The sequence below is a fragment of the Notolepis coatsorum genome (genome assembly GCF_963971535.1).
Source record: "Notolepis coatsorum genome assembly, chromosome: 4".
NCBI classification, from domain to species: Eukaryota; Metazoa; Chordata; class Actinopteri; order Aulopiformes; family Paralepididae; genus Notolepis; species Notolepis coatsorum.
The window spans coordinates 17,507,606-17,519,413 of record NC_140168.1 but is presented as its reverse complement, the minus strand read 5'-3'; the positions used below and the strand labels follow the sequence as shown (position 1 = coordinate 17,519,413).

General features: G+C 43.5%; 1 protein-coding gene across 5 annotated transcripts in view; it reads right to left on the bottom strand.

Annotated features, from left to right (window-relative positions):
- Window positions 1-8,126: 8,126 nt before the first annotated feature.
- The window catches only part of pkn2a (protein kinase N2a), a 132,408-nt gene continuing 128,726 nt past the window's right edge, over window positions 8,127-11,808 (bottom strand). For 2 of the 5 annotated variants that reach the window (XM_084313643.1, XM_084313644.1), the window contains one exon: window positions 8,127-9,891. In XM_084313643.1, the coding sequence (XP_084169769.1) occupies window positions 9,688-9,891 (204 nt within the window). In that variant the 3' untranslated portion in view covers window positions 8,127-9,687. The remainder of the gene's footprint in view (window positions 9,892-11,808) is intronic. The other 3 variants (XR_014619632.1, XR_014619633.1, XR_014619634.1) reach the window with 3 other exon arrangements.

Genomic DNA, 11,808 nt, shown 5'->3' with positions numbered 1-11,808 from the left:
GCCACCTCGAATCGCCTGCCAGCTCTGTTAGGGAAATGTTCTTTGATTTTTCTAGCGCCTTCAATACAATTCAGCCACACATCCTAGCAAACAAAATTATTCAGTTTAAACTGCACAACTCAACCATTGATTGATTGATTGAAAACTTTATTAACAGATTGCAGAATGGGTACAATACAGTACAGCTCAATACACACAATTGTTAAGGGGATGCAGACCAGAGAAAGACTTTCGTCTTGTTTACATCAGGGTCCCCCATTTTCAATTCATCAGGACCATCTCTTGGTGCACGAAATATCTTGTTCCTCGACCGCAGTTTGTCAGGCTGGATGACATAGTATCGGATGTCATCTGGACAAAAACTGGAGCCCCCCAGGGAACAGTTTTGGCTCCCTTCCTCTTTGTGCTCTATACTGCAGACTGCAGACACAGCGAGGCCATGTGCCGTATGTTCTGATGATACTGCTCTTATCGGTCTCATCAACAAAGGTGATGACCGGGCCTATAAAAGGAGATAGACTCATTTGTCCATTGGTGCGATGCCAATTTCTTGGAACTAAACATTGAAAAAACCAAGGAGTTGGTCATCAACTTCAGTAGGAAGAAGGTGAATGTCTCTCCTGTCATCATTAGGGGGCAGGAGGTTGAAATAGTCCAGTCCTATAAATAGCTTGGCGTTCACCTGGACAGTAAGCTGGACTGGAAGCAGAACTGTGTTAAAAAAAGCCCAGTCTCTGGAACCTTGAGGAAGCTTAGATCCTTCGACATCAGCAGGTCACTTCTTTAAGTCTTCTATCAAGGTATCCTGGCTAGTGTCCTGTTTAATGCTGTGCTCTGCTGGGGGGGCAGCATCACAGTTTCTGACAAAAAAACGTATAAATAAAATCATTAAAAAGGCTGGCTCAGTGATTGGCCTCCCTCCTGATTCCCTGGAGATCATCATAGCTAAGCGAACCAGAACTAAACTGAACACCATTTTATCTTTTGAAGGACATCCACTGTTCAGTATTTTTGATGCTCTGCAAAGCTCATTTAGATTGTTGATGCTCTACTGAGCGAATGGGAAGGTCCTTTGTTCCTGCTGCAGTAAAACAAATAATTAACGAACACCTTTAGCACTGTGTTGAGAGGCTCTCCTATTGTGTTGTGTATCCTGTATTGTATCATGTAACTGTTTCTTTCATGTTTGTATATGTATTCGGTCTGGTGGCAAACCATGTTTCCCCTCTGGGATTAATAAATACATTTTAAAATGTCACTTACTACATTTTCAAACATGGTTTTATAGGACCCTTCGTTGAACAGCCTAAATGCAGTAGTTCTGGACTAGTAAAACACTAGAGACAGTTCCTCTTCAGTTCTGGACTAGTAAAACACTAGAGACAGTTCCTCTTCAGTTCTGGACTAGTAAAACACTAGACACAGTTCCTCTTCAGTTCTGGACTAGTAAAACACTAGAGACAGTTCCTCTTCAGTTCTGGACTAGTAAAACACTAGAGACAGTTCCTCTTCAGTTCTGGACTAGTAAAACACTAGAGACAGTTCCTCTTCAGTTCCGGACTAGTAAAACACTAGAGATGGTTCCTCGTCTTCAGTTCTGGACTAGTAAAACACTAGAGACAGTTCCTCTTCAGTTCTGGACTAGTAAAACACTAGAGACAGTTCCTCTTCAGTTCTGGACTAGTAAAACACTAGAGATGGTTCCTCGTCTTCAGTTCTGGACTAGTAAAACACTAGAGACAGTTCCTCTTCAGTTCTGGACTAGTAAAACACTAGAGACAGTTCCTCTTCAGTTCTGGACTAGTAAAACACTAGAGACAGTTCCTCTTCAGTTCTGGACTAGTAAAACACTAGAGACAGTTCCTCTTCAGTTCTGGACTAGTAAAACACTAGAGACAGTTCCTCTTCAGTTCTGGACTAGTAAAACACTAGAGACAGTTCCTCTTCAGTTCTGGACTAGTAAACACTAGAGACAGTTCCTCTTCAGTTCTGGACTAGTAAAACACTAGAGACAGTTCCTCTTCAGTTCTGGACTAGTAAAACACTAGAGATGGTTCCTCTTCAGTTCTGGACTAGTAAAACACTAGAGACAGTTCCTCTTCAGTTCTGGACTAGTAAAACACTAGAGACAGTTCCTCTTCAGTTCTGGACTAGTAAAACACTAGAGATGGTTCCTCTTCAGTTATGGACTAGTAAAACACTAGAGATGGTTCCTCTTCAGTTATGGACTAGTAAAACACTAGAGACAGTTCCTCTTCAGTTCTGGACTAGTAAAACACTAGAGATGGTTCCTCGTCTTCAGTTCTGGACTAGTAAAACACTAGAGACAGTTCCTCTTCAGTTCTGGACTAGTAAAACACTAGAGACAGTTCCTCTTCAGTTCTGGACTAGTAAAACACTAGAGACAGTTCCTCTTCAGTTCTGGACTAGTAAAACACTAGAGACAGTTCCTCTTCAGTTCTGGACTAGTAAAACACTAGACACAGTTCCTCTTCAGTTCTGGACTAGTAAAACACTAGAGACAGTTCCTCTTCAGTTCTGGACTAGTAAAACACTAGACACAGTTCCTCTTCAGTTCTGGACTAGTAAAACACTAGAGACTGTTCCTCTTCAGTTCTGGACTAGTAAAACACTAGAGACAGTTCCTCTTCAGTTCTGGACTAGTAAAACACTAGAGACAGTTCCTCTTCAGTTATGGACTAGTAAAACACTAGAGACAGTTCCTCTTCAGTTCTGGACTAGTAAAACACTAGAGACAGTTCCTCTTCAGTTCTGGACTAGTAAAGCACTAGAGACAGTTCCTCTTCAGTTCTGGACTAGTAAAACACTAGAGACAGTTCCTCTTCAGTTCTGGACTAGTAAAACACTAGAGACAGTTCCTCTTCAGTTCTGGACTAGTAAAACACTAGAGACAGTTCCTCTTCAGTTCTGGACTAGTAAAACACTAGAGACAGTTCCTCTTCAGTTCTGGACTAGTAAAACACTAGAGACTGTTCCTCTTCAGTTCTGGACTAGTAAAACACTAGAGACAGTTCCTCTTCAGTTCTGGACTAGTAAAACACTAGAGACAGTTCCTCTTCAGTTCTGGACTAGTAAAACACTAGAGACAGTTCCTCTTCAGTTCTGGACTAGTAAAACACTAGAGATGGTTCCTCGTCTTCAGTTCTGGACTAGTAAAACACTAGAGACAGTTCCTCTTCAGTTCTGGACTAGTAAACCACTAGAGACAGTTCCTCTTCAGTTCTGGACTAGTAAAACACTAGAGACAGTTCCTCTTAGTTCTATGTGTAATATAGTAGTTGTGTTGTATGACTAGTTGTGTGTCTAGTAGCATTGTGTGTAGTAGCGTTGTCTAGTTGTTGTGTGTCTAGTAGCGTTGTGTCTAGTAGCGTTGTGTATCTAGTTCTTGTGTGTAGTAGCGTGTCTAGTTGTTGTGTCTAGTAGCGTTGTGTGTCTAGTAACGGTGTCTAGTAGCGTTGTGTACATTTTGTCATTTAGCTGACGCTTTTATCCAAAGCGATTTACAAGTTCTGTATTACAAGTCATCAGGAAGGGCACTATGGTAAACGATATTCAGCACACCTTATGAGACCATTTTCAACATGTGGCATGAGTTTAAATATAGCATAATATACCACAGCAGCTGAGTAACAATGTTCATCAAATTGTTGAGTGCTACAGTGTAGGTTAGTATATTAGGACAAGTGCATGACAGTACGGTTAGTTAGGATTAGACTTTTTCTTATTTTATTTTTAAATTTCAGATAATGGTTGAAGAAGTGCATCTTTAGTCGACGGCGAAAGATTGGACGGGTTTCGGCTGTCCTAACTGTGGTGGGAAGTTCGTTCCACCATTGTGGGGCAAGGACCGAGAATAGGCGACTTCTCTTTGATGATCCGTAGAGCGTAGGGGTCTTGAGGGTGTGTGTCTACTAGTAGCGTTGTGTGTCTAGTTGTTGTGTAGTAGCGTTGTGTCTAGTAGTGTTAGTGTCTAGTTAGTAGAAGGCTAGCTCAGTAGTGGGTGGTGAGCTGGATAACCTAGAGGTGGTGGCTGAGAGGCATGATTTTTTCCCGTAGCCTATGTTTGCGAAGACGCTCTCTGATTGGCCTGCCGTGTACAGCGAAGACCCTCTCTGATTGGTTTAGCGCCGAAGGGTCTCTTCTGCATATTCAACAACAATTGATATGTTGTTCCCTAACCCTAACTCTAAGCATAACCCATAACCACTTTGAAGCAGAGAATATATATGTACAAGGCGGAAGAGACCCTTCGGCGCTAAACCAATCAGAGAGGGTCTTCGCTGTACGCGGCTAGCCAATCAGAGCGTCTTCGCAAACATAGGCTACGGAAAAAAAATCACGCGGCTGAGCCTGAGGAAAAAGCTAGAAGCCATCCTGGAGAACCCCTCTCACCCCCTCTACGAGGAGCTAGCCAGAATGAAGAGCACGTTCATCCTAAGACTCATACCCCCCCCGACACACCACAAACCGCCTGGGCCGGTCCTTTGTTGTAGAGCCTGCTGGTATAAAGGGCTCGGGCGGCCGGTTCTGCTGCCAGACAGAACTATCACTGTCACAACTCGGGACTTGAGAACTTCAGACTCACATCACCGTACCGACTATCTTGTTTCTTTGCACTAGAGACTCATATCACTGGACTATCTTGTGTTCATACTTTTTATATTATTATACTGTATTTGTATCTATACTGTAAGTGCATCTATAGTGTATATAGACACTGGACTGTATAGGACTGTGAAGCTATGCATCCCCCACCCTGTATCCCCCCCCCCCCCATGCTGCTTTGACACCAGAATTTCCCCAAGGGGATCAATAAAGGATTATCTTATCTTGTGTGTCTAGTAGTGTTGTTAGAAGTCCAGCCTAAAGACATGGCTCAAAAGGGACTATAATTAACCCAGATACTCAGCTAAAAGGCACCCTTACATGTATATTGTCAAATAAAGTAATTAATTCTGTTCTGTTCCCTCTCTGTATGGGAATATGGGAGATCTGATGTTGTACAATGAGAACTATCTGATCCCAGGTCTGCAGACCAACAGCAGCTGTGTGAAGATAATGGTGTTGTACAAGGAAAACTATCTGATCCCAGGTCTGCAGACCTACAGCAGCTGAAGCTTCAGAAGGTAACACACTGGGAATATGCGTTTTATCTATATCTAAAACACAGATGAAGGGGGTTTTCCTGCAGGATTACAGTCAGATTCACCATCAAGTCGTATGAATGATCCACAAGATCCCAACCTGATATTCCAGTGTAGTTTTACAGATTCACCATAACAACAACCTGTTCTCCGTCACCTGCCGTGTGTCGTTGTACTAACTAACGGAGAGCTTCCTGTTCTTGTGGATGTAGAACTGGGATGGTCAGAGAAAATATGTTGTAGAACTGGGACGGTCAGCGAAAACAACATGTTGTAGAACTGGGACGGTCAGAGAAAACAACATGTTGTAGAACTGGGATGGTCAGAGAAAACATGTTGTAGAACTGGGATGGTCAGAGAAAACATGTTGTAGAACTGGGACGGTCAGCGAAAACAACATGTTGTAGAACTGGGACGGTCAGAGAAAACAACATGTTGTAGAACTAACTGGGACGGTCATAGAAAACAACATGTTGTAGAACTGGGATGGTCAGAGAAAACAACATGTGACGAGAACTGGGATGGTCAGACAGGGTTCGCACAAGGTCCTTGAAGTGCTTATAGTGCTTGATTTTTTTTACCAAAAAAAGTCAAGGCCTCGAATTAATTGAAAACAGATTTTTTTTTAACAAGGTGCTTAAAGGGGACATGCATTGCTATTCCTTGCACTATTTGGGCAACTTTACACAATTCCTGTGAGTCTATGGAAGACATATGTAAGGTTTTCTTTTCCAAAAAATTCATTGTTTTATATTTCTAATCAAGTACTCAAAAGCCACATTTTTCAGCCTCAGGATTTCAGGCTGTTATTGGATGGGCTCCGCCCATAAGCGCTTTTAGTGACAGTCACCCACACAGCGTGATACATACGAGAGAGAGCGAGAGAGAGAATGAGCAAGAGAGAGAGAGCGAGAGGAGAGATGCGTCCCAGACACACGCAGTCAAGTTTGTGTGTAAATGCTCTAACAAGAGAGAGATGGTGCACACACATTTACACACACTTCTGCACGGTCCCGCCGGTCCCTCTCTCTCTCGCTTGTTCTCTGCCTCTATCAAAACCTGTTTGAGGAAGTGTCGGGTTACACTATGCGCTACAACCATAGAGGGGGCGTTACTGCAAATCAGTACCTTATTCACGTCAGCAATACCGTCAAATCAGAACAACTTAGTTGAGTGAGGGAAGATCTCGTGAACTCGAGACTAGACTGATGAGTCAATATGATAATTAACGACACAGACCACATATAATCCCCAATTGTTAGGATACAATGCTAAACACTGGAAAAGGCCATTTATAATGCATGGGACCTTTAAAAGGTCCTTGCAATTCAAATCAACCATTCGCATTGAACGTTTTGTTCATCCATGATAAAATTGTTCTGAATCAACATATTGTCGGAAATTGGTTGTAAGCCATACATATTGGATCAGATTTCGTTTTCAATAAAAAAACTGCATTCAACAGTGAATTGTATCCTTTTAAATGCCCTTTTAAAATGATAAATAGTGCTTGGGAAAGTACTTGAAAGTCGTTGAATTTCATTTAGCAATGTCTGTGGGAACCCTGTTCAGAGAAAACAACATGTTGTAGAACTGGGATGGTCAGAGAAAACAACATGTTGTAGAACTGGGACGGTCAGAGAAAAAAAACATGTGACGAGAACTGGGATTGTCAGACAGGGTTTGCACAAGGTCCTTGAAGTGCTTATAGTGCTTGATTTTTTTTACCAAAAAAAGTCAAGGCCTTGAATTAATTGAAAACAGAATTTTTTTTAACAAGGTGCTTAAAGGGGACATGCATTGCTATTCCTTGCACTATTTGGGCAACTTTACACAATTCCTGTGAGTCTATGGAAGACATGTAAGGTTTCAGTGACAGTCACCCACACAGCGTGATACATACGAGAGAGCGAGAGAGAATGAGCAAGAGAGAGAGGGAGAGAGAGAATGAGCAAGAGAGAGAGGGAGAGAGATGCGTCCCCGACACACACGCAGTCAAGTTTGTGTGTAATGCTCCGAGGAGGGAGAGATGGCGCACACACATTTACACACACTTCTGCACGGTCCCGCCGGTCCCTCTCTCTCTCGCTTGTTCTCTGCCTCTATCAAAACCTGTTTGAGGAAGTGTCGGGTTACACTATGTGCTACAACCAGAGGGGGCGTTACTGCAAATCAGTACCTTATTCACGTCAGCAATACCGTCAAATCAGAACAACTTAGTTGAGTGAGGGAAGATCTCGTGAACTCGAGACTAGACTGATGAGTCAATATGATAATTAACGACACAGACCACATTGATATACTCCCCAATTGCTAGGATACAATGCTAAACACTGGAAAAGGCCATTTATAATGCATGGGACCTTTAAAAGGTCCTTGCAATTCAAATCAACCATTCGCATTGAAAGTTGTTCATCCATGATAAAAGATTTCTGAATCAACATATTATCGGAAATTGGTTGTTGTTAGCCATACATATTGGATCTGATTTCTTTTCAATAAAAAAATACTGCATTTAACAGTGAATTGTATCCTTTTAAATGCCCTTTTTAAAATGATAAATAGTGCTTGGGAAAGTACTTGAAAGTCCTTGAATTTCATTTAGCAATGTCTGTGGGAACCCTGGTCAGAGAAAACAACATGTTGTAGAACTGGGATGGTGAGAGAAAACAACATGTTGTAGAACTGGGATGGTCAGAGAAAACAACATGTTGTAGAACTGGGATGGTCAGAGAAAACAACGTGTTGTGATGTAAGTTGGAGTCCAAGTCAATAAGCAGCAGCAGCCGACATGTTTGTTGTAGCTAAACATAGTGCCAGTATAATTATAATAACTCCAAAAGTCATCCAACAATTTCATACATGATTCATCATGACGGACAACCTTACAGCAAGATTAAAGTTCATAAGCTACGGTAAAGGGCTTCGCACAAAAAAAAAGAAAAAAAAGAAAAGACTCAATAAAATATATGGATGAATATAATCTGTACAGATCAAACATATAACAAGACAGTGATGTAGAAACATGGTGACTGTTGGTCTCTTTTGACAACAAGAGTTCGCATGACAAACATTCTCAGTGGTCAGACAACGGTTTCCATGACGACAGGAGGGCTCTCGTTGCTCCGCCCCCCTTTTATTTTTCTCTCCACACGCGCTTACGACAACGAGCGCTTTCCTCTGTTAAAAAAGTTCTTCATTTTGTTTAAAAAATACATGTGGGGGGGGGGCAAAAAAGGCCCAAAAAGGCCTGATGAGCGACGTTCACTTGGCTCCTCCCTCTTTTCAACGTGTCAGAGCAAAGAGGGAGGAAGTTTTAAACTGAAACGTGCGCTACAGTCAATGCTGTGTTGGTTGGTTCACAGTGTGTGTGTGTGTGTGTACATGCGTGTGTGTGTGTGTGTGTGTGTATGTGTGTGTGTATGTGTGTGTGTGTACAGACATAAAAAGGATGTGTCATTTTCCAGCTCATGGATGTGTCTCAACATGTTTAAAGGCCCAATTCAGAGTTTTTTTTAAACTAAATTAAATGAGGGCTAATTATTCACATCCACTCTGTAGATCTGGAACTTTATTAACGGACTGTAAACATTACCAGCGTAAACAAATCCATTACAGCCACAAAATACAATTAAAAACTCACTGTTGTCTAGTGTTAAAAACTCACATTTACCTGTTGTCTATGATTAAAAACTCACATTTACCTGTTGTCTATGATTAAAAACTCACATTTACCTGTTGTCTATGGTTTAAAAACTCACATTTACCTGTTGTCTATGATTTAAAACTCACATTTACCTGTTGTCTATGATTAAAAATAAAAACACATTTACTTGTTGTCTATGGTTTAAAAACTCACATTTACCTGTTGTCTATGATTAAAAATAAAAACACATTTACTTGTTGTCTATGGTTTAAAAACTCACATTTACCTGTTGTCTATGATTAAACTCCATTTACCTGTTGTCTATGGTTTAAAAACTCACATTTAATTGTTGTCTATGGTTTAAAAACTCACATTTAATTGTTGTCTATGATTTAAAACTCACATTTACCTGTCGTCTATGGTTAAGAACTCACATTTACCTGTTGTCTATGGTTTAAAAACTCACATTTACCAGTTGTCTATGGTTTAGAAACTCACATATACCGGTTGTCTATGGTTAAAAACTCACATTTACCTGTTGTCTAGTGTTAAAGCCTCACATTTACCTGTTCAGACTACGAATTGGACCTTTAAGATATGTTTAGAATCAAACTCACAGAAGCAACAACACGTGTTGCTTTTTTAAACGGGTGTCGAAAGGTCTCACATAAAATGAACCCGCAGATATGTTGAAAACGACACATTCTTTTTCTGTGTACCGAGTAGAGTGTGTGTAGTGTTTCTGAAGGGGTTAACACCAGTCAGCGATGTGTAGAGTGTGTGTAGTGTTTCTGAAGGGGCTAACACCAGTCAGCGATGTGTAGTGTTTCTGAAGGGGCTAACACCAGTCAGCGATGTGTAGTGTTTCTGCAGGGGCTAACACCAGTCAGCGATGTAGTCAAAGTCCGAGAACAGGGTCTGTTCGTCGTGGTTGAGCGCTCGCGGCTCCCTGGGAGGCGTCAGGATGGGAGCCTCTGAGGTAAACTCCTCGTCGAAGTTGCTGACGTCGTTGGTGCCCTGGATGATCGGGATGAATGGAGGTTTCACCTTCTTGGACAGGAGGCCGTTCCAATCCATGCTCTGAGGAAAGAGAATAAAGAACCATCGGCCGTCAGGACCATTAAAACATCAATATGGATCCAATAAGGCTCCACGGCACTGGTTTCAGGGGGTCAGCACCTGATGTCGTTTGGTTTCTGTAGTAGTTCAGCAGAAACAAAGTGAGTGAGACAAACTAGAGAGACACCTGCAGGACGGGAGGTGAACTAGAGACACCTGCAGGACGGGAGGTAAACTAGAGACACCTGCAGGACGGGAGGTAAACTAGAGACACCTGCAGGATGGGAGGTAAACTAGAGACACCTGCAGGACAGGAGGTAAACTAGAGAGACACCTGCAGGACGGGAGGTAAACTAGAGAGACACCTGCAGGACGGGAGGTAAACTAGAGACACCTGCAGGACGGGAGGTAAACTAGAGACACCTGCAGGACGGGAGGTAAACTAGAGACACCTGCAGGACGGGAGGTAAACTAGAGAGACACCTGCAGGACGGGAGGTAAACTAGAGACACCTGCAGGACGGGAGGTAAACTAGAGACACCTGCAGGACGGGAGGTAAACTAGAGACACCTGCAGGACGGGAGGTAAACTAGAGACACCTGCAGGACGGGAGGTAAACTAGAGAGACACCTGCAGGACGGGAGGTAAACTAGAGACACCTGCAGGACGGGAGGTGAACTAGAGAGACACCTGCAGGACGGGAGGTAAACTAGAGACACCTGCAGGACGGGAGGTAAACTAGAGAGACACCTGCAGGACGGGAGGTAAACTAGAGACACCTGCAGGACGGGAGGTAAACTAGAGACACCTGCAGGACAGGAGGTAAACTAGAGACACCTGCAGGACGGGAGGTAAACTAGAGAGACACCTGCAGGACGGGAGGTAAACTAGAGACACCTGCAGGATGGGAGGTAAACTAGAGACACCTGCAGGACGGGAGGTAAACTAGAGAGACACCTGCAGGACGGGAGGTAAACTAGAGACACACCTGCAGGATGGGAGGTAAACTAGAGACACCTGCAGGACGGGGAGGTAAACTAGAGACACCTGCAGGACGGGGAGGTAAACTAGAGACACCTAAAGGACAGGAGGTAAACTAGAGACACCTGCAGGACGGGGAGGTAAACTAGAGACACCTAAAGGACAGGAGGTAAACTAGAGACACCTGCAGGACGGGGAGGTAAACTAGAGACACCTAAAGGACGGGAGGTAAACTAGAGAGACACCTGCAGGACGGGAGGTAAACTAGAGACACCTGCAGGACAGGAGGTAAACTAGAGACACCTGCAGGACGGGAGGTAAACTAGAGACACCTGCAGGACGGGATGTAAACTAGAGACACCTGCAGGACAGGAGGTAAACTAGAGAGACACCTGCAGGACGGGAGGTAAACTAGAGAGACACCTGCAGGACGGGAGGTAAACTAGAGACACCTGTAGGACGGGAGGTAAACTAGAGACACCTGCAGGACGAGAGGTAAACTAGAGAGACACCTGCAGGACGGGAGGTAAACTAGAGACACCTGCAGGACGGGAGGTAAACTAGAGAGACCTGCAGGACGGGAAGTAAACTAGAGACACCTGCAGGACAGGAGGTAAACTAGAGACACCTGCAGGACAGGAGGTAAACTAGAGACACCTGCAGGACGGGAGGTAAACTAGAGACACCTGCAGGACGGGAGGTAAACTAGAGAGACACCTGCAGGACAGGAGGTAAACTAGAGACACCTGGAGGACGGGAGGTAAACTAGAGAGACACCTGCAGGACAGGAGGTAAACTAGAGACACCTGCAGGACGGGAGGTAAACTAGAGAGACACCTGCAGGACGGGAGGTAAACTAGAGAGACACCTGCAGGACGGGAGGTAAACTAGAGACACCTGCAGGACGGGAGGTAAACTAGAGACACCTGCAGGACGGGAGGTAAACTAGAGACACCT